General features: G+C 49.9%; 1 protein-coding gene and 1 long non-coding RNA gene across 3 annotated transcripts; both read left to right on the top strand.

The window, feature by feature from the left end:
* Positions 1-3,528: 3,528 nt before the first annotated feature.
* EMC3 (ER membrane protein complex subunit 3) lies at positions 3,529-17,510 on the top strand. 2 transcript variants are annotated; one of them, XM_077451564.1, is made up of 9 exons: positions 3,529-3,662; positions 5,693-5,856; positions 8,796-8,853; positions 8,961-9,054; positions 9,136-9,240; positions 10,610-10,691; positions 11,174-11,253; positions 13,620-13,702; positions 15,552-17,510. In XM_077451564.1, exons 2-9 carry the CDS (start codon positions 5,702-5,704, stop codon positions 15,678-15,680), a joined length of 786 nt encoding a protein of 261 aa, XP_077307690.1. In that variant the 5' UTR covers positions 3,529-3,662; positions 5,693-5,701; the 3' UTR covers positions 15,681-17,510. The 2 variants fall into 2 exon arrangements, with proteins under 2 accessions (XP_077307690.1, XP_077307691.1); XM_077451565.1 differs by lacking the exon at positions 3,529-3,662 and adding an exon at positions 5,403-5,607.
* A 40-nt stretch (positions 17,511-17,550) lies between these two features.
* LOC143927473 (uncharacterized) lies at positions 17,551-21,944 on the top strand. Its single transcript, XR_013262274.1, has 2 exons — positions 17,551-21,360; positions 21,443-21,944. It is a non-coding gene; the product is annotated as an uncharacterized LOC143927473 (long non-coding RNA).
* The last annotated feature ends 87 nt before the right edge of the window (positions 21,945-22,031 follow it).

Raw genomic sequence — 22,031 nt, 5'->3', positions numbered from 1 at the left:
TTGAGGATGCTGCACATTTTTTTGTGGATCATAAGGGTCCATCAGGGTATTCTTTACCTCTGCAAATGAGCCAGAAGGTTTTTTTCCAAGCCCTCGCTATTGTTCGCTTGGCTACGATAGATATGTGGCTAGTTTCTGTTGGTGAGAGAAAAAACCCGGAAGCGGGCGACGAAGCAATGCAAATTTGGGATCCTTGTGGAAGGGGACATGAAATAGAGAGGATAATAGGCCAAAGACCCTTGACCAGAATCCGACAAGAAATTTTTGTTGGTCTACCTGACCGTGGTTTGGTTTCAACAGAACCCCTCATTTTTCCACGTCTTGATTAGAATTTGAACACTTGCCGATTGGCATTCTCAATTCCTTGGATATCTTTTGATATCCCTTTCCTGCTTTATACAGTTCAGCTACCTTTTCCCGCAGATCCTTTGACAGTTCTTTTGCTTTCCCCACAACTCAGAATCCAGAAACGTCAGTGCAGCACTGGATGAAAGATGCAAGGGTCTGTCAGGAGTCCAGAAACTCATTGACCTTTTATACACACACACTAATTACAAGAAAACAGATCACAGGTGAGGATGGTTCCCTTTAATAGCCATTTAAACCCCTTTGTGTCAACTTATGTCATCAGGCCAAAATCACCACCAGGGTATGTAAACTTTTGATGGTCATTTGGGGGTAGTTTCTGTTTTCAATATGATTTAAGAAGAGTAAACACAGCTGATTGATAATTAATGGCTTCAGCCAAACACTAACCTTGAGTGAAAGAAAACATTTTGTGTTGTCATTTATATTCTCTGAAAAATGGCCAAGAAATCATAAATTCTGCCAGAGTCAGTTGGGTAGTTTTCCTTTTTTCATTATGATTTAAAACTATATAGAGGGGATTGGGATATAGAGGAAAGCTGGTGGGTCTGCAGGATGGGGATGAAGGGGAGGCATGGGCCCCTGAGATAGAGATGAAAGGGAAAGGAGGTGGGCCCCAGGATGGAATCAGAAGTTGGTGGGACCCATGGTGGAGATGAGCGGGAAGGTCATCGGCCCACCTCAATCCCTCTCATCTCCTCCTGAGATCCACCACCTTCCCTCCAATCTTCTCCTGGGGTCCACCTTCTTTCCTCTCAGCTCCAGCCCAGGGCCCATCTCCTTTCCTCTCAGCTCCAGCCCAGGGCCCATCTCCTTCCCTCTCATTTCCTCCATCCCAGGGCCCACCTCCTTCGAGATGAAAGGGATGGTGGCATGCTGCAGGCTAGGCATGAGATGGAAGATGGTTATCCCTAGTGTGTGCATGAGAGGGGAGATGGTGGGTCCCAGGAAGGAGATAAGAAAAATGTATGTGGGCCTTGGGATTGAGATGAGAGGGAGGGTGGTGGATCCCAGGAAGAGATCAGAGGGAAGGTGGTGGATCCCAGAAGGAAATGAGAGGGAAGGAGGTGAGCCCTGGGCTGGAGATGAGAAGAAAGGTGGTGGATCCCAGGAGATGAGATCGAAGGAGGTGGGCACTGGGATGGAGGAAATGAGAGGGAAGGAGATGGGCCCTGGGCTGGAGCTGAGAGGAAAGGAGATGGGCTCTGGGCTGGAGCTGAGAGGAAAGAAGGTGGACCCCAGGAGGAGATGAGAGGGAAGGTGGTGGATCTCAGGAGAAGATGAGGTGGGCCCTGGCCTGGAGATGAGAAGGAAGGTGGTGGATCCCAGGAGATGTGATCAAAGGAGGTGGGCCCTGGGCTGGAGAGGAGTGGAAAGAAGGTGGACACCAGGAGATGAGAGGGAAGGAGTTGGGTCCTGGGCTGGAGATGGGAAGGAAGATGGTGGATCCCAGGAGGAAATGAGATCGAAGGAGGTGGGCCCTGGGCTGGAGATGAGAGGAAAGAAGGTGGATCCCAGGAGGAGATGAGATCGAAGGAGGTGGGCCCTGGGATGGAGGAGATGAGAGGGAAGGTGGTGGATCCCAGGAGGAGATGAGATCGAAGGAGGTGGGTCCTGGGATGAAGGAGATGGGCCCTGGGCTGGAGATGAGAGGAAAGAAGGTGGATCCAGGAGGAGATGAAAGGGAAGGGGGTGGATCCCAGGGGGAGATGAGAGGGGAAGGTGGTGGATCCCAGGAGGAGGTGAGCCCTGGGCTGAAGATGAGAAGGAAGGTGGTGGATCCCAGGAGGAGATGATATCAAAGGAGGTGGGGCCTGGGATGGAGGAGATGAGAGGGAATGAGGTGGGCCCTGGGATGGAGATGAGAGGGAAGGTGATGGATCCCAGGAGGACATGAGAGACGGTGGTTGATCCTAGGAGGAGATTAGAGAGATGGTGGTCAATCCCAGGAGGAGATAAGAAGGAAGTTGATGGGGCCCTGGGCTGGAGATGAGAAGGAAGTCAGTGGGCCCTGGGCTGGAGATGAGTGTAAAGAAGGTGAATCCAAGGAGGAGATAGGAGGGTGGACCCTGGGCTGGATATGAGAGGGAAGGTGGTGGATCCCAGGAGATGAGAGGGAAGGAGGTGGTTCTCAGGAGGAGATGAGAGGGAAGTTGGTTGGCCCTGGGCTGGAGATGAGAAGGAAGTCGGTGGGCCCTGGGCTGGAGATGAGAAGGAAGTCGGTGGGCCCTGGGCTGGAGATGAGAAGGAAGTCGGTGGGCCCTGGGCTGTAGATGAGTGTAAAGAAGGTGAGTCCAAGGAGGATATAGGAGGGTGGACCCTGGGATGGATATGAGAGGGAAGGTGGTGGATCCCAGGAGTTGAGAGGGAAGGAGGTGGTTCCCAGGAGGAGATGAGAGGGAAGTTGGTTGGCCCTGGGCTGGAGATGAGTGTAAAGAAGGTGAGACCAAGGAGGAGATAGGAGGGTGGCCCAAGCTGGAGACGAGAGGGTAGGTGTTGGGCCCCCAGGGTAGAGATAAAAGGTATTGGGCTCCTGAGAAAAACAGATATGAGGGGATGTGGTTTGCTTCAGAGTAGACATTAGAGGGAAGGTGCTCATCCCAGGGCTGGAGATGAGAGGCTGGGTGGTGGGCTCCTTGGGTAGACATGAAAGGGGAGGTGAGGAGCACTTGGTGGGCCTCAGGGAGGAGGAGAACAGACTCAGGAGGGGGCGGGGCTTAGGGTTTTGAGGCATTGCCCTCCTATTGGCTGGCAAAGGAGGGGAGAGATTCCATTAAGGCATTATATGGCTGTGAAGCAGAGACACCCTCATATTACATTGCTTAGGATAGAATACGAGGCGATCGCTGGACACTGAGCAAAGAGGACACACCCCCCATAATGCGCCCTCCCAGGGAGCTAGCACCTCCCCTCAGCAATGACAGGCCCCGCCTCCAGCACCAGGTCTGACCACACCCCTCACCATGTCTTCTGCGTGTACTTAGCCCCGCCTATATGTAAGTCACATGGTCCTGCCCCGTCAGATGTTCCTGCCTATAATCTTATGGCACGCTTTTCCCAAATCAAACATGGCGGCCCTCGCTGGTGTCACTATGGAGACGTACGAGTATCCTGCAGGATGACAGCCCGCCTCTTCCTGTGAGTATGGGCTGTGATTGGCTGGGTTGCCAGGCATTGATAAAGCCCATCCTCGGAGAGTGGAGGAGTGACAGCTGAGGTTACCAATCAGCGGAAGGAGCGTCGGCCAATCAGAGTGTCTTCTGCGAGTCCAAGAGAGAAGAGATCCGGGAGTACCGGTGAGTGCTTCTGTCTTCATCTGTGTCATCGTTATCACCCTCATCATCATCCCCATCACTCATCATCATCATCCCCTCCTCCGGTATCCATCTACGTTCCTCTATCCACATCATCATCCTCCTCTATCATCATCACCCTCCTCTCTTCTATCCCCATCATCATCATCCTCCTCTCCTCTATCCTCATCATCCTCCTCTCCTCTATCATCATCATCCTCTCTTCTATTCCCATCATCATCCTCCTGTCTTCTATCATCATCACCCTCCTCTCTTCTATCCCCATCATCATCATCCTCCTCTCTTCTATCCCCATCATCATCATCATCCTCCTCTCCTCTATCCTCATCATCCTCCTCTCCTCTATCATCATCATCATCATCCTCTCTTCTATTCCCATCATCATCCTCCTGTCTTCTATCATCATCATCCTCCTGTCTTCTATCCCCATCATCATCATCCTCTTCTCTGTCATCATCATCCTCCTCCTCTCTTCTATCCCCATCATCATCTCCATCCCCTTCTCTGGTATCCATCTACATCCCTCTATCCACATAATCATCCTCCTCTCCTCTATCCCTATCATCCTCTCCCCTATCCCCATCATCATCCTCCTCCTCCTCTCCTCTATCCCCATCATCATCCTCCTCTCCTCTCCCCCCATCATCATCCTCTCCTTTAGTCCCATCATCCTCCTCCTCTCCTCTATCCTCATCATCCTCCTCTCCTCTATCCTCATCATCATCATCATCTCACCATGATCCTCCTCCCTCTTCCCTCCTCCCCCTTCTTTCTCCTCTTCTTCATCTTCCTCCTATCATTATCATTATGCTCTGCCTATCATCTTCCTCCTCCTCTGTACCCCTCCTTTTATCTTCCACCCCCCCATCCTCCTCCTCCTCCTCATATCAACATTATCATCGTCCTCCTCCCCCTATATTCATCATTATCCTTATTATATTAACATGACCATCTTCCTCCTCAATCCTCCTTCCTCCTCCTCTATCCTCCTCCTCATATAAACATGACCATCTTCCTCCTCCTCCTCCTCCTCCTCCTCCTCCTCAATCCTCCTTCCTCCTCTATCCTCCTCCTCATATAAACATGACCATCTTCCTCCTCCTCCTCCTCCTCCTCCTCTTCCTCCTCCTCCTCTATCCTCAAATAAACATGATCATCTTCCTCTACCCCTATCTCGCCCCCCCCTCCCCCTATGATCATCATTATCCTCCTCCTCATATCAACATTATCACTTTCCTCCTCCTCCTCTCCATCATCATCATCATTATCATCCTCCTCCCCTTCTATTAACATCATCCTTGTCCCCCTATCACAGTGATGGCGAACCTTGGCACCCTAGATGTTTTAGAACTACATTTCCCATGATGCTCATGCACTCTGCAGTGTAGTTGAGCATCATGGGAAATGTAGTTCCAAAACATCTGGGGTGCCAAGGTTCACCATCACTGCCCTATCATCATCATCCTCCCCTGATCATCATTATCATCCTCCTCCATCCTCATGCTCCTCCTTCCCGATGATCATCCACCTCTGACCATCATCCCTCCTCCTCCCTGGCTCTCCGTCTGTCCCCATCCCTGGTATTTGGCTGCACTAATATTTGTACACAGGGATCTCTGTTGTTCTGTGGAGGAGGAGATTTGCTCCTCGGGGGTGGGGCATTGGGGGTGGGGGGCGCACAGAACTGGCATGCATGGCCCCGGCTGCCATCCTCAGAGTGAAACCGGCCCAGCTATGGCTACAATACTTTGTATATTAATATGTAATGTCAGGGTCAGAAAGATAGAAACCCCTCAACACATGGGCCCCCATCACACATTGTGGCCCCCGAAGTGTCTGTCTGGCTGCCATGGCTGACCTCACGGATTTCGGTGGTTTGTGATCACCCCGAGCCTGTCCTAGCAGAAAGCCCCCTTTAGACCACAAGGTTTCTGTTTTTCTGGCCACTCTGTATGTTTCCACAGTCTGACCTCTGATGTGTATGTGACATCTCTTGTGTTTTATGGTCCCAGCTTTTCACCATGACCGAGCCGGAGCTCCTCCTGGATTCCAACATCCGATTATGGGTGGTGCTGCCCATCGTCTTCATCACCTTCTTTGTGGGGATGATCCGCCATTATGTCTCCATCCTTCTCCAGAGCGACAAGAAACTAACGCAGGAGCAAGTGTCTGACAGGTGGGGGCGCCGTGGAGGCTGGACTACCCCATAAGATTGGGCCATACTGCTCCCTGGAGTTCCCCCATCATACTGCCCTCCATATCTCCCTGGAGTTCCCCCATCACACTGCCCTCCATATCTCCTGGAGTTCCCCCATCATACTGCCCTCCATATCTCCCTGGAGTTCCCCCATCACACTGCCCTCCATATCTCCCTGGAGTTCCCCCATCATACTGCCCTCCATATCTCCTGGAGTTCCCCCATCACACTGCCCTCCATATCTCCCTGGAGTTCCCCCATCACACTGCCCTCCATATCTCCCTGGAGTTCCCCCATCATACTGCCCTCCATATCTCCTGGAGTTCCCCCGTCATACTGCCCTCCATATCTCCTGGAGTTCCCCCGTCATACTGCTCTCCATATCTCCTGGAGTTCCCCCGTCATACTGTTCTCCATATCTCCTGGAGTTCCCCCATCACACTGCCCTCCATATCTCCCTGGAGTTCCCCCATCACACTGCCCTCCATATCTCCCTGGAGTTCCCCCATCATACTGCCCTCCATATCTCCTGGAGTTCCCCCATCACACTGCCCTCCATATCTCCCTGGAGTTCCCCCAAGAAACTAACGCAGGAGCAAGTGTCTGACAGGTGGGGGCGCCGTGGAGGCTGGACTACCCCATAAGATTGGGCCATACTGCTCCCTGGAGTTCCCCCATCATACTGCCCTCCATATCTCCTGGAGTTCCCCCATCACACTGCCCTCCATATCTCCCTGGAGTTCCCCCATCACACTGCCCTCCATATCTCCCTGGAGTTCCCCCATCATACTGCCCTCCATATCTCCTGGAGTTCCCCCGTCATACTGCCCTCCATATCTCCTGGAGTTCCCCCGTCATACTGCTCTCCATATCTCCTGGAGTTCCCCCGTCATACTGTTCTCCATATCTCCTGGAGTTCCCCCATCACACTGCCCTCCATATCTCCCTGGAGTTCCCCCATCACACTGCCCTCCATATCTCCCTGGAGTTCCCCCATCATACTGCCCTCCATATCTCCTGGAGTTCCCCCATCACACTGCCCTCCATATCTCCCTGGAGTTCCCCCAAGAAACTAACGCAGGAGCAAGTGTCTGACAGGTGGGGGCGCCGTGGAGGCTGGACTACCCCATAAGATTGGGCCATACTGCTCCCTGGAGTTCCCCCATCATACTGCCCTCCATATCTCCCTGGAGTTCCCCCATCACACTGCCCTCCATATCTCCTGGAGTTCCCCCATCATACTGCCCTCCATATCTCCCTGGAGTTCCCCCATCACACTGCCCTCCATATCTCCCTGGAGTTCCCCCATCATACTGCCCTCCATATCTCCTGGAGTTCCCCCATCACACTGCCCTCCATATCTCCCTGGAGTTCCCCCATCACACTGCTCTCCATATCTCCCTGGAGTTCCCCCATCACACTGCCCTCCATATCTCCCTGGAGTTCCCCCATCACACTGCCCTCCATATCTCCTGGAGTTCCCCCATCACACTGCTCTCCATATCTCCCTGGAGTTCCCCCATCATACTGCCCTCCATATCTCCCTGGAGTTCCCCCATCACACTGCCCTCCATATCTCCTGGAGTTCCCCCGTCATACTGCCCTCCATATCTCCTGGAGTTCCCCCGTCATACTGCCCTCCATATCTCCTGGAGTTCCCCCGTCATACTGCCCTCCATATCTCCTGGAGTTCCCCCGTCATACTGCCCTCCATATCTCCTGGAGTTCCCCCATCACACTGCCCTCCATATCTCCTGGAGTTCCCCCGTCATACTGCTCTCCATATCTCCTGGAGTTCCCCCGTCATACTGCCCTCCATATCTCCTGGAGTTCCCCCTATCACACTGCTCTCCATATCTCCTGGAGTTCCCCCATCATTACTGCCCTCCATATCTCCTGGAGTTCCTCTTCCTATCACAGTGTGCCCCAAATCTCCCTGGAGTTCCCCATCAAACTTCCCCAAGAATCCTGCTGGATTTACCTTTCCCATCATACTCCACCCATATCTCCCCGGAGTTCCCCCATCATACCTCACCCAATGTCTTCCCCATCTTTCCTTCACACCGCTCCCAATGTCTCCCCCCAGAGTTCCCCCCATCACACCACTCCCAATGTCTCCCCCCAGAGTTCCCCCCATCACACCACTCCCAATGTCTCCCCCCAGAGTTCCCCCATCACACCTCTCCCAATGTCTCCCCCCAGAGTTCCCCCATCACACCTCTCCCAATGTCTCCCCCCAGAGTTCCCCCATCACACCTCTCCCAATGTCTCCCCCCAGAGTTCCCCCATCACACCACTCCCAATGTCTCCCCCCAGAGTTCCCCCATCACACCACTCCCAATGTCTCCCCCCAGAGTTCCCCCCATCACACCACTCCCAATGTCTCCCCCCAGAGTTCCCCCATCACACCACTCCCAATGTCTCCCCCCAGAGTTCCCCTATCATACCTCTCCCAATGTCTCCCCCCAGAGTTCCCCTATCATACCTCTCCCAATGTCTCCCCCCAGAGTTCCCCTATCATACCTATCCCAATGTCTCCCCCCAGAGTTCCCCCATCACACCACTCCCAATGTCTTCCCCAGAGTTCCCCCATCACACCTCTCCCAATGTCTTCCCCCAGAGTTCCCCCATCATACCGCTCTCCGCATCGCCTCACGTCGTACTCTTCGCCATCATACTACTCCCTGGAGTTGTCATACTGCTTCCCGTATCTTTCTATATTTCTGCCATCATACTGCTCACTGTAACTTCCAGGCATTCCCCTATTATACTGCTTCTTGTACTTCCCGTCATACTGCTCCTTGTATCCCCCTACAGTTGCCTTCCCCATCATACTGGGTCCTGTATCTCTCTGGAGTTCCCTTCCCTGCTACACAGCTGCCTGAGCTCTTATGGTTGTCTTCTCTCTTCTCTTCCAGTCAGGTTCTGATCCGCAGCAGAGTCCTCAGAGAAAATGGAAAATACATTACGAAGCAGGTAAGGGCCAATGATAGTGCAGAGTACTGTCCAATGTAAACTCAGAATTCTGGAGCTTCAGATGTTCTCCTCCACCCAGACATAATCATCTTCTTCTATATTTCCAGTCCTTCCTCACGAGGAAATTCTTCTTCAACAATGCAGAGGATGGGTTCTTCAAGAAGACCAAGAGGAAGGTGGTACCACCCTCTCCCATGACGGGTATGGATTGTGATGACGTTGTATGATATGCCCCCCTCTGATCCCATACACCCAGTAATAACCATGTGACTTCTCTTCCAGATCCCACCATGCTGACAGACATGATGAAGGGGAACGTCACCAATGTGCTTCCCATGATCCTCATTGGTGGATGGATCAACATGACCTTCTCTGGGTTTGTGACAAGTAAGAGGTGGGATTGGAGGGTGATGATGAAGGTTATAAACTAATTGAGGGATAATGATGGCGGCTGTACAATGATGGTCGGGGATGTGGGGTGGACGATGGTAGTTGTACAATTATGACAATATGGTGTTAATGATGATGGCGGTTGTATGTTGACAGTTGGGGGCCTGGTGGTTAATGATGATGGCTGTGCAATTGTGGTTGGTGATTATGACGGGATGATGACGGTTATACAATGACAGTCGAGGATATGGAGTGGATGGAGGCGGTTGTACAATTGTGGTCAGGATGGACAATGGTGGTTGTACAATGAGGACTGGGTATATGGGATGGACAATGGTGGTTGTACAATGAGGACTGGGTATATGGGATGGACAATGGTGGTTGCAGAATGACAAATGGGCATATGGGGTGGACGAAGGCGGATGTACAATGATGGTTGGGGATATGGGGTGGACAGTGGCAGTTGTATAATGACGGTCGGGATATGGGCTGGTTGGAGGTAGATGGACAGTGGTTTTGTACAATGACAGTCGGGGATATGGGGTGGATGGTAGCAGTTGTACAATGATGGTTGTGATGGACAATGGCGGTTGTACAATGATGGCCGGAAAAATGTCATGGACAATGGTGGTTGTAGAATGACAGTTGGGGATATGGGGTGGAAGAAGGCGGTCATATAATGACGGTTGTAATGGACAATGGCTGTTGTATAATGACGGTTGGATTGGACAATGACGGTCTGATAATGACGGTTGGATTGGACAATGACGGTCGTATAATGACAGTTGGAATGGACAATGATGGTTGTATAATGGTGGTTGTATCGACAATGGCGGTTGTACAATGACGGTTGGAATGGACAATGACGGTTGTATGGGCAATAGCGGTCGTATAATGAAGGTTGGAATGGACAATGGCGGTCGTATAATGACGGTAGGCATGGACAGTGGCGGTCATATAATGACGGTTGGAATGGACGATGTCTGTTGTTCGATGACCGTTGGGATATGGGGTGGATGAAGGCGGTTGGAATGGATGATGGTGGTTGTATGATGACGATCGGGGATATAGGGTGGACGATGGCGGTTGTACGATGACGGTCGGGATAGACAATGGCGGTTGTACAATGACGGTAGGGGATATAGGGTGGACGATGGTGGTTGTACAGTGACGGTCAGGGATTTGGGGTGGATTATGGTAGTTGTACAAGGAAGACAATATGGTGTGGATGATGGCGGTTGTATGTTGATGGTTGGGGGGCCTGAGGGGGGTGATGATGGCTGTGCATTGATGGTTGGTGATATGAGGGCATGATGGTGGTTGTTGGATGGTTGTTGGATGATGGTTTCCTTGTCTTGTGTTTCAGCGAAGGTCCCGTTTCCACTGACGCTTCGATTCAAACCGATGCTGCAACAGGGAATCGAACTGCTGTCTCTGGACGCCTCGTGGTAAGCAGAAAGAATTGTGGCAAATTCAGATAGACAGCTGGTGTGCATGGAGGGGTGGACATTAGGAAAGCTCTACAGACACGGGGAGGGATCAAACAAAAGTAAAATGTTATATAACAAATATAAAATTGATCTCTGGCCATGCTATGCTCTATAAGGGCCAGTTTGGACAGGCTTCGGCTGGTATTGATGACCTTGTTTGAGAAGCTTTAGAGGTCATTTACAATTTATTGATAGGTGTATGTGACCTGCAGTTGACCTCTCTCTGACCTGCAGTTGACCTGCTTACTGTAGGTTGCATATTTCCATTGACTTGTATGAAAATGCGCGCAAACTTGTATCCAAAAACTGATTTCTGATTGGTTGCTGTACTCTGCTCATCTCTGATATCAGACCAGTAACAAATGAAGGGTATAAAGAAGTTTACCCGCGTTCACACAGTGATGGCAGCTGCCATGTGACCCCTCTCTCCATTTTCACAGGGTGAGCTCCGCCTCCTGGTACTTCCTCAATGTCTTTGGCTTAAGAAGCATCTACTCGCTGATCCTTGGGCAGGATAACGGTAAGAAAGGCTTGTGTGGACTGTCACCCCCAACTTTTACTTCCTGCCACTCGTCACCCGACTGTCCCTTCCCCCTCCGCTAAACCTTTGCACAGAGCAGGAGACTTTACAATCACTTTAAGAGTTCCCTTTACTGGAACTAAGGGGCCAAACCCAACCCCTGAAAAACAACCTCCACACCATAATCCTCCCTCCATCCTCACACCATAATCCCCCCCCCCCTCCACCAAATGATTTGGACCAGTGCACAGAGCAAGGTCCATAAAGACATGGATGAGCGAGTTTTGGGGTGGAGGAACTTGACTGGCCTGCACCTCAACCCAATAGAACACCTTTGTCTGACCTCACCCATGTGCTTCTGGAAGAATGGTGAAACATTCCCATAGACACATTTCCTTCTAGTACCACCAGTTGGCCCTGGTCACCATTGAGGGTCTGATCTCTGTGGGGCGGTTTGGTGTTTTGTTGCTCTGAGATGCCCCAACAGTCTATGACTAGAGGTCGACCGATATATCGGCCGATATTTGCTGTTTTTTAAATATTGTGCCGATTGTGCTGATAAAAAGCCGATTTAGAACTACAGCGGGACTTGGAAATGACTTCTGTAATAGAAGTCAGTGTAAGTTGCCTGAGTCGTCATAGCAACACTTTCCTCCTCTCTGGGCAGACAAGAAAAGAACAGAAAGATACAATGTTTACACTTCTGAATGAATGAAATCATCTCTGTGTGTAGAAGTTCTCAGTTTAACCATTTAAAGACTAAATCTTTTCTGACACTTGTTGCTTACAAGTAAAAATCCCGTATTTTCTGCCAGAAAATCACTTAGACCCCCCAAAAATTATATATATTTTTTTAGCAGAGATCCTAGGGAATAAAATAGCGGTTGTTGCAATATTTTATGTCACACGGCATTTGCACAGAGGTCTTTCAAATGCATTTTTTTGGGAAAAAAAATACACTATTTAAAAATAAAATAAAAACAGTAAAGTTAGCCCATTTTTTTTTTTTTTTTTCGTCCAAAAGTTTTGACTACCTGTTTTTATTTAATATATAGTTTTTTTTTATTTATTTTTTTTAGTTTTTTTTTATCTAAATCGTACATACAAGTAAACTGATTGGAGGTTTGTTTTGTTTAATAAATGTTTAAATGTAAGAAATTTTCTGTATCACTTATGAAGGCCGCTTTCACACTGGAGCGGGCAGGCGTTGATGGTAAAACGCAAGTTTTAGCGGCTCTTTACCATCATTTTAGCGGTGCTATTTGGCTGCTAGAGGGGCACAAATAACCCAGCTAGCGGCCAAGGAAAAGGTTAAATGCGCCCGTGAAGCACTGCTGCCAAATCGCATTGCATGCGCTTCGGCAGTGGTGCCCATTCATATCAAAGGGCAGGAGTGGTGGAGGAGGGGTATACACCACTCCAAACATGCTGCTTGCAGGACTTTTTTTTTTTAAGATCCTGCCAGCGCATCGCCTCAGTGTGAAAGCACTCTGTCTTTCACACAGACTGCAGGGGAGCCATTTTGCAGGCACTTTACTATTTTTAGCCCAAAAGCGCCTGAAAAACTCCCCAGTGGGAAAGGTGTGTTAGATCAAGGGGGATAAAAAAATAAAAATAAAAATAAAAAAGGAAAAAAATAAATAAAATAAAATCGGCCTAACATATCGGCCCAAAAAAATCGGCATCATATATCGGCTATCGGCCGCCATGATTTCTAAATATCGGCATCGGCCAGAGAAAAACCCATATCGGTCGACCTCTATCTATGACTTCCTGTATCCTTCTGTGAACAAGGAAAAAAAGTTGGATTTTGGTTCTCTGTGAAATCCTTTTCTTGGAGCTCACAAAGGGACCCGGGTCCTGCTCCTCGGGGTCATGATTTGTGGTGCTTCTCCACAAACCTGAGGCATGCTGGGGGTAAGATGGACTGGTCCATCTGTTTGCCAATGTTCAAACGCGCCTGTAGGTGGCAGTGTAACCCAACAGCTCAAGACTTCCCATGTCCCTCAGTGGACTCCAAGAAAAAGTTTTTATGGCAATTACAAAAACAATCCCGTTTTACCTGCAGGTGGAATATCTTGGTCTCCGCTACACAGGAGATTATCTCTGGAGTCTTCTATCAGAGGCTTAAATATCACCAGCAGGGGGAGCCGTCACAATCCATTGGGCTCTGCTCAGCAGGAGGCGCTGTCATCAGTTGGGCTCCTCCTACCTCTTCTAGTCCCCTCCTGTAGCTTTCCTGCCCTGTATGTAGTCCAAGCCAGAGGCAGCCAGGCACAGAGCAGTTTCAGGAAGTCAGCAATGGCAGCTTGTATATATCTCTCAGCATTGGGTTCCTTTAATGATTTGTGTATCTGATATTCCAGCCGCTGACCAATCCCGCGTCATGCAGGAACAGATGACCGGAGCTGCCATGGCGATGCCGGCCGACACCAACAAAGCTTTTAAGGTAAAATTACAATTGATGTGACATTTGTCATTGCTGTCCTTGTGTTGTCTCCTACTGCACAATCAACTGCCCACTACACCCTATATACTACTACACCGCACTACCCACCACCCCTCCGTACACTACACACTACACTACCCACCACCCCTCCGTACACTACACCGCACTACCCACCACCCCTCCGTACACTACACACCGCACTACCCACCACCCCTCTGTACACTACACCGCACTACCCACCACCCCTCCGTACACTACACACCGCACTACCCACCACCCCTCCGTACACTACACACCGCACTACCCACCACCCCTTCGTACACTACACACCGCACTACCCACCACCCCTCCGTACACTACACACCGCACTACCCACCACCCCTCCGTACACTACACACCGCACTACCCACCACCCCTCCGTACACTACACACCGCACTACCCACCACCCCTCCGTACACTACACACCGCACTACCCACCACCCCTCCGTACACTACACACCGCACTACCCACCACCCCTCCGTACACTACACACCGCACTACCCACCACCCCTCCGTACACTACACACCGCACTACCCACCACCCCTCCGTACACTACACACCGCACTACCCACCACCCCTTCGTACACTACACACCGCACTACCCACCACCCCTCCGTACACTACACACCGCACTACCCACCACCCCTCCGTACACTACACACCGCACTACCCACCACCCCTCCGTACACTACACACCGCACTACCCACCACCCCTCCGTACACTACACACCGCACTACCCACCACCCCTCCGTACACTACACACCGCACTACCCACCACCCCTCCGTACACTACACACCGCACTACCCACCACCCCTCCGTACACTACACACCGCACTACCCACCACCCCTCCGTACACTACACACCGCACTACCCACCACCCCTCCGTACACTACACACCGCACTACCCACCACCCCTCCGTACACTACACACCGCACTACCCACCACCCCTCCGTACACTACACACCGCACTACCCACCACCCCTCCGTACACTACACACCGCACTACCCACCACCCCTCCGTACACTACACACCGCACTACCCACCACCCCTCCGTACACTACACACCGCACTACCCACCACCCCTCCGTACACTACACACCGCACTACCCACCACCCCTCCGTACACTACACACCGCACTACCCACCACCCCTCCGTACACTACACACCGCACTACCCACCACCCCTCCGTACACTACACACCGCACTACCCACCACCCCTCCGTACACTACACACCGCACTACCCACCACCCCTCCGTACACTACACACCGCACTACCCACCACCCCTCCGTACACTACACACCGCACTACCCACCACCCCTCTGTACACTACACACTGCACTATCCACCACCCCTCCGTTCACTACACACCGCACTATCCATCACCCCTCCGTACACTACACACTGCACTATCCATCACCCCTCCGTACACTACACACCGCACTATCCACCACAACTCCGTACACTACACACCGCACTACCCACCACCCCTCCGTACACTACACACCGCACTATCCACCACCCCTCCGTACACTACACACCGCACTATCCACCACCCCTCTGTACACTACACACCGCACTATCCACCACCCCTCCGTACACTACACACCGCACTATCCACCACCCCTCGATACACTACACACTGCACTATCCATCACCCCTCCGTACACTACACACTGCACTATCCATCACCCCTCCGTACACTACACACTGCACTACCCACCACCCCTCTGTACACTACAAACCACACTGGATTTTCCCCCCTCTGGTGACACGTGTTATCTGCTCACCTTTCTGCACAGACGGAATGGGAAGCTCTGGAGCTGACGGATCATCAGTGGGCATTGGATGACCTGGAAGAAGAACTGATGGGGGCCGACCTCAACTTCGAGGGGCTGTTCAAGCGAGAGCTACAGACGGCCATATTCTGAGACTTGATGCACTCCTGGAGTTCACATCCCTCCCCTCTTTTCTCCTCCCCCGCACTCAGATCATGTGTTCAGTAGCTGATCGCAGTGACTTTAAACTAGAACTCCAGCCATAGAGTGGGGGAGGGTTAGAACCTCTTCCAGGTGATACATTTGGTAAGGATTTCCTCCCACTTCCTGTCCTGTCACAAAGACCAGAAATCCAGCTGGGACACTTACAGTAATAAACAGTGAGGGGAGAGAAGCTTTGGCAGCTTATTATTGTTGTCTCTGTCCCCTCACTTCCTGTTTTGGTGACACCTGGTCATGCTGTGATACGTAGGACGGGAAGTGGGGGGGCACCCTCACAATGGAGACCGGACAGGGGTGAAGACCTGGAAAGACGTCTAGCTTTTACCTCCCAAAAAGAAGAGCTGGAAGGGGGAGGAGAACCCCCCCCCCCCCCGCAACCTTCCCTCCAACCTAGGACCCCCTCCGTTTTTAACCTGCACCCCCATATACATATTACCTTCAAGAGAACATACAGGTATGTGGCGCTTTAACACCAAAAGAAGAGCTGGAAGAGGGAGGAGAACCCTCCTCTCTGCAACCTGCACCCCCCCCCCTTCAACCTAGGACCCCTCTATGCAACCTGCACCCCTACATCCATATTACATCCAGGTTTGTGGCGCTTCAACAAGAAGGTCTACACACAAATGTCACCTCCACCGTGGTCATGGTTGTAACTCTCCAGAAATATTGACCCCGATAGAGAAATTAGGTCAGTATGTGGTGCATAACTCCACCACTAACAAAGAAAGCTCCAGCTTATCCCACCACCACCAGTGCCTCTTCATAGGTCCCGCTTATGTCTGTAGACAGGGACGCCATTAATATCATGGGGAAAAAAAGGCAATGGGCCCAGCATTGCTAATTTGTTTATGGAAAAGTGGGAAGAGGAGGTCATTTTATGGTATCTCACCCTAGTTTAGTCTGTTGGTGGAGATATATCGACGACATCTTCCTATGGCGTGGGGATGAATTTTCTTTAAAAGGTCTGTTCACCTTTACCAAGCGACTGCCTATGCAGGTAAGGGGTGCCCAGTGTTATTCTCTAGGGCAGTGATGGTGAACCTTGGCACCCCAGATGTTTTGAAACTACATTTCCCATGATGCTCAGGCAATCTGCAGTGTAGGTGAGCATCATGGGAAATGTAGTTCCAAAACATCTGGGGTGCCAAGGTTCACCATCACTGCTCTAGGGTGTCTGAAAAAAAATTATATAATGTTTGGGGGTTCTGAGTAATTTTCCAGCAAAAAAAAAAAAAGATTTTAACTTGTAAAGTCTGAAAAATATAGGCCCGGTCCTTAACCGGTTCCCGACTGGCGCACGCCGATGTACGTCGGCAGAATGGTGCGGACAGGCAAATGGGCGTACAGGTACGTCCCTTTAAATTTGCCGCCGTGCGAACGCATGCTGGCCGGGACCACCATGAGTCGAGTCATGGGTCCCGCGGACTTGATCGACGCGGGGGTACCAGCAGAGATGGTTAACCCCTTCGTTGCCAGTGACATTTAAACAGGAATCAGTGCATTTGTATAGCTCTGATTGCTGTATAAATGACAATGGTCCCAAAAATGTCCGCCGTGTCCGCCATAATGTCGCATTCATGATAAAAATAACTGATCGCCGCCATTTTTTGTAAAAAAAAAAAATTATTAACAAAAATGCCATAAAATTATCCCCTATTTTGTAAACGCTATAACTTTTGCGCAAACCAATCAATACACACTTATTGCGATTTTTTTAATTTTTTTACCAAAAATATGTAGAAGAATACGTATCGGCCTAAACTGAGGAAAAAAATGTTTTAAATATATTTTTGGGGGATATTTATTATAGCAAAATGTAAAAAATAATGCGTTTTTTTTTCAAAATTCACGCTCATTTTTTGTTTATGGCGCAAAAAATAAAAACTACAGAGGTGATCAAATACCACCAAAAGAAAGCTCTATTTGGGGGAAAAAAAGGACGTCAATTTTGTTTGGGAGCCACGTCCCACAACTGCGCAATTGTCAGTTAAAGCGATGCAGTGCCCAATCACAAAAAGTGCTCTTGTCAGGAAGGGGGGGTAGATTCTTCCGGGGCTGAAGCGGTTAAGTAATTAAAGCGGGGGTCCGGCCACCGCTGCAAAAATGAAAAGCATACTGCACCTGCTGAATTTTAATTATCGGACACTTACCTGTCCATGGATCCAGCGATGTCGGCACCGCAGATGATGTCTCATTAGCTGTCGGGTGCGTGCCACCTCCATTGCGAGTAAAGGAACCCGGCAGTGTAGCCTTACGGCTTCATGCCGGGAACCCTACGGCACATGCGCGAGGCTCTGCTCCTCTCTCCTACTGGCGCGGCGGCTAGGGAACGAGGAGTGAGCCCGGGCGGTGATGTCAATACCCGCGGCTGAGGCTCCCGGAAGTGGGGACAGGATACCTGTGAAAGACAGATATCCTTGTCCCCCCTTCCCGAAAGGTGCCAAATGTGGCACCGGAGGGGGGAAGGAGTACAATGAGCAGAAGTTCCACTTTTGGGTGGAACTCCGCTTTAAAGTGAGATTGAGCGCTTTCAAAGACATTATCAGTGCGCCCTCTCCTGGTCTATAGGAATATAACCTCAAGTAAGAGTCTTTTGGTTCATAATGTAGTTCAATAATTGTACAAAACAACCTTTTTTCGATTTGAAAGGCTTCTGTCCAAAAAAAATGTGTCATGCCTAAAAAATCAAAGGGTCAGATGGAGGTAAAAAAATTCAGACAGGGAATATAGTATTATGGAAGAAGGTAGTAAGAGGGCAACATACAAGATATCCTTCAAATATTTAATTTAACCACTTTCAGACCAGACCAATTTGCTGGTCAAAGACCAGACCCCTTTTTGCGATTCGGCACTGCGTCGCTTTAACTGACAATTGCGCGGTGGTGCGACGTGACTCCCAAACAAAATTGACGTCCTTTTTTTTCCCACAAATAGAGCTTTCTTTTGGTGGTATTTGATCACCTCTGTGGTTTTTATTTTTTGCGCTATAAACAAAAATAGAGCGACAATTTTGAAAAAAACGCATTATTTTTTACTTTTTGTTATAATAAATATCCCCCAAAAATATATAAAAAAAACATTTTTTTTCCCTCAGTTTAGGCCGATACGTATTCTTCTACATATTTTTGGTAAAAAAATTTTTTTTTTTTTTTTACTAGTAATGGCGGCAATCAGCGATTTTTATTGTGACTGCGACATTGTGGGGGACACATCGGACATTTTTGACACATTTTTGGGACCACTGCCATTTATACAGTAATCACTGCTATATAAATGCAGTGATTCCTGTGTAAATGACACTGGCAGTGAAGGGGTTAACCAGTGGGTGGCAGTGTAGGGGTTAAGTGTTCCTAGGGGTGTGTTACTAACTGTGGGGGGGGTTGGGCTTTCATTTAGTGAACACTGATCTCTGCTCCAATCAAATGGAGCAGAGATCAGCGTCACTAGTTGCTAGGCAGAATGGAGAAATGTTGTTTACAACGGCATTTCCTCCATTCAGCCGTCCCGTGAGACGATCGCGGGGATGCCCGCGGCGATCGAGTCCGCGGGTCCCGCGACCGGACTCACGGAGGTCCCGACCAGCGATGGCAGGGCGGCAAATTTAAAGGGACGTACATGTACGCCCATTTGCCTGCCCGTGCCATTCTGTCGACGTACATCGTCGTGCGCTGGTCGGCAAGTGGTTAAAGTGACACTAAAATATAGATCCTTTTTCTCCAAAAATGATCCATACACATCCACTACGTAATGGTCCGGTCATCTGTTTTTCATGATCTGCCTCGTCAGAGACTAATGCCGCGCACAAACGATCGGAAATTCGGCCAGCAAAAGACCGATTAGAGCTTCTGGTCGGAAAATGTGACCGTGTATATGCTTCATTGGACTTTTGCTGGCCGAATTTCGGCCAGCAAAAGATTGAGAGCGTGTTCTCAATTTTTTTGGTTGAAAAAGTTCCTATCCAAAAATCAGTTCGTGTGTATGCAATTCTGACGCGCAAAAACTCAGGCATGCTCAGATTCAACTACGAGACGGAAGCTATTGGCTACTGGCTATTGAACTTCCTTTTTTCTAGTCCCGTCGTACGTGTTGTACGTCACCACATTTTGACGGTGGGAATTTAGTGTGACCGTGTGTATGCAAGACAGCTTGAGCGAAATCCCGTCGGGAAAACCATCAGAGCTTTTTCTGACCAAAATTCCGATCGTGTGTACGCGGCATAAGAGTCCATAGTCCACCTCGGGGAAAGTCTGGCTGCATTCTACATATAGTGGGACCATGGAGAAGGAACGTAGTCATATCAAAGCAACAATAAAAGGAATCTGGGGATTTGGAGGAGGCTGAGAGCAATAGGAGGGATGTTTTTAAGGATACACACTGCAATATTATTTTCTTTTTTTTTTTTTTTCCTTTTTTTCCTTTTTTATTTTTTTTTTGTTTAGTGTCACAATAAAGGCATCTAGAGATACATGGGAGTAATCTGCAGACATAAACGGGACCTGTGAGATGAAGCTTTTGGCAAGATTAGCAACCAACCTTTGGAGTTTATACACCGTATGACCATACAGACCTAATATCTCTGTCTGGGGAGTTCCACCAATGAGCATTAAGATGGAGGTCACATTGTGTATCTATATCCTTGTGGTGTTGTTTTTCTGTCTGATGCACCACATACCTGGATATTCTATAACTGTGGACTGTATAGTGTCCTTATGTTAACAACTATTTAAGATCGTAGACTGAAGAGCAGACTTTATTCCTTTACCATATTACCTTAACCCCCCTCCTTTCTGTACACCTCATTTTTTATTTTTTTAACCTGCAAGTCCTCCTCATCCATCCCCTGTAAAGCGGTAAGGATCTTTCTATGAGGTCATACTGTCCTCCCTCTGCGGGGTCAGGATGACCTTTGTCTCTGGGGTCATATGGTCTCCAGGGTCATGCTGTCTCTGAGGTCATGTTCTCTGTCTCTGGAGTCGGGCCTGTGTCCGGGGCCATGTTGTCTGCAGGGTAGTGCTGTCCTCTGTCCCTGGGGTCACACTGTGCTCTGCCTCTGGCGTCAGACCTCTTTCCAGGGCCATTCGATTCTCTGAGGTCATGCTGTCCTAAGTCTTTGGGGTCAGGCCTGTCTTTAGGACCATATTGTTCTCTGTCTATGGGGTCATGCTGTCTCCAGGATCATGGTGTCCTCCATCTTTGGAGTCATGCTGTCTCCAGGGTCATGCTCTCCTCCGTTTCTGGGGTCAGGCTGTCTCCAGAATCATGGTGTCCTCGATCTCTAGGGTCAGGCTGTCTCTGAGGTCATGCTGTCTTTAGGGTCAGACTGTCCTCTGTCTCTGAGGTCAGGCTATCTCCAGGATTGTGATGTCCTCCATCTCTGGAGTCAGGCTGTCTCTAGGGCCATTCTGTCTCAAGGGTCATGCTGTCCTCTGTTTCTGGGGTCAGGCTGTCTCCAGGATCATGGTGTCCCCCATCTCTAGTGTAAAGTTGTCTCTAAGGTCATGCTGTCTCTAGGATCACACTGCCTCTAGGGTCATGCTGTCCTCAATCTCTGGAGTCAGGCTGTCTCTAGGGTCATGCTGTCTCCAGGATCATACTGTCCTTCGTCTCTGGGGTCATGCTGTCCTCCATTTCTGGGGTCATGCTGTCTCCAGGATCGTGATGTCCTCCATCTCTGGAGACAGTCTGTCTCTGAGGTCATGCTGTCTCCAGGATCGTACTGTCCTTCGTCTCTGGGGTCATGCTGTCTCCAGGATCGTGATGTCCTCCATCTCTGGAGTCAGTCTGTCTCTGGGGTCATGCTGTCTCCAGGATCGTACTGTCCTTCGTCTCTGGGGTCATGTTGTCTCCAGGATCGTACTGTCCTTCGTCTCTGGGGTCATGCTGTCTCCAGGATCGTACTGTCCTTCGTCTCTGGGGTCATGCTGTCTCCAGGATCGTACTGTCCTTCATCTCTGGGGTCATGCTGTCTCCAGGATCGTACTGTCCTTCGTCTCTGGGGTCATGCTGTCCTCCATTTCTGGGGTCATGCTGTCTCCAGGATCGTAATGTCCTTCATCTCTGGGGTCATGCTGTCTCCAGGATTGCGCTGTCCCTTTCGTTCTTTTATTTATCATCACAATGTTATTTATCACGTTTTACATTTAATGTTATTACATGTCAAAGTTTGTTTTATAATAAAGTCATTTCTGTGTTTTACCCTCCGTGTTTCTTCTCAATATCCGCACACCTTGTACACCTTTCATTACTGTGATTGGAACTCCAGACACACATAACACATCATCT

The sequence above is a fragment of the Lithobates pipiens genome, unplaced genomic scaffold (genome assembly GCF_037356315.1).
Source record: "Lithobates pipiens isolate NorthernLeopardFrog02 unplaced genomic scaffold, aLitPip1_a1.2 Scaffold_23, whole genome shotgun sequence".
In the NCBI taxonomy this organism is placed as follows: Eukaryota; Metazoa; Chordata; class Amphibia; order Anura; family Ranidae; genus Lithobates; species Lithobates pipiens.
The sequence above is the reverse complement of the archived record's forward strand: the minus strand, read 5'-3'. Positions and strand labels throughout refer to the sequence as shown.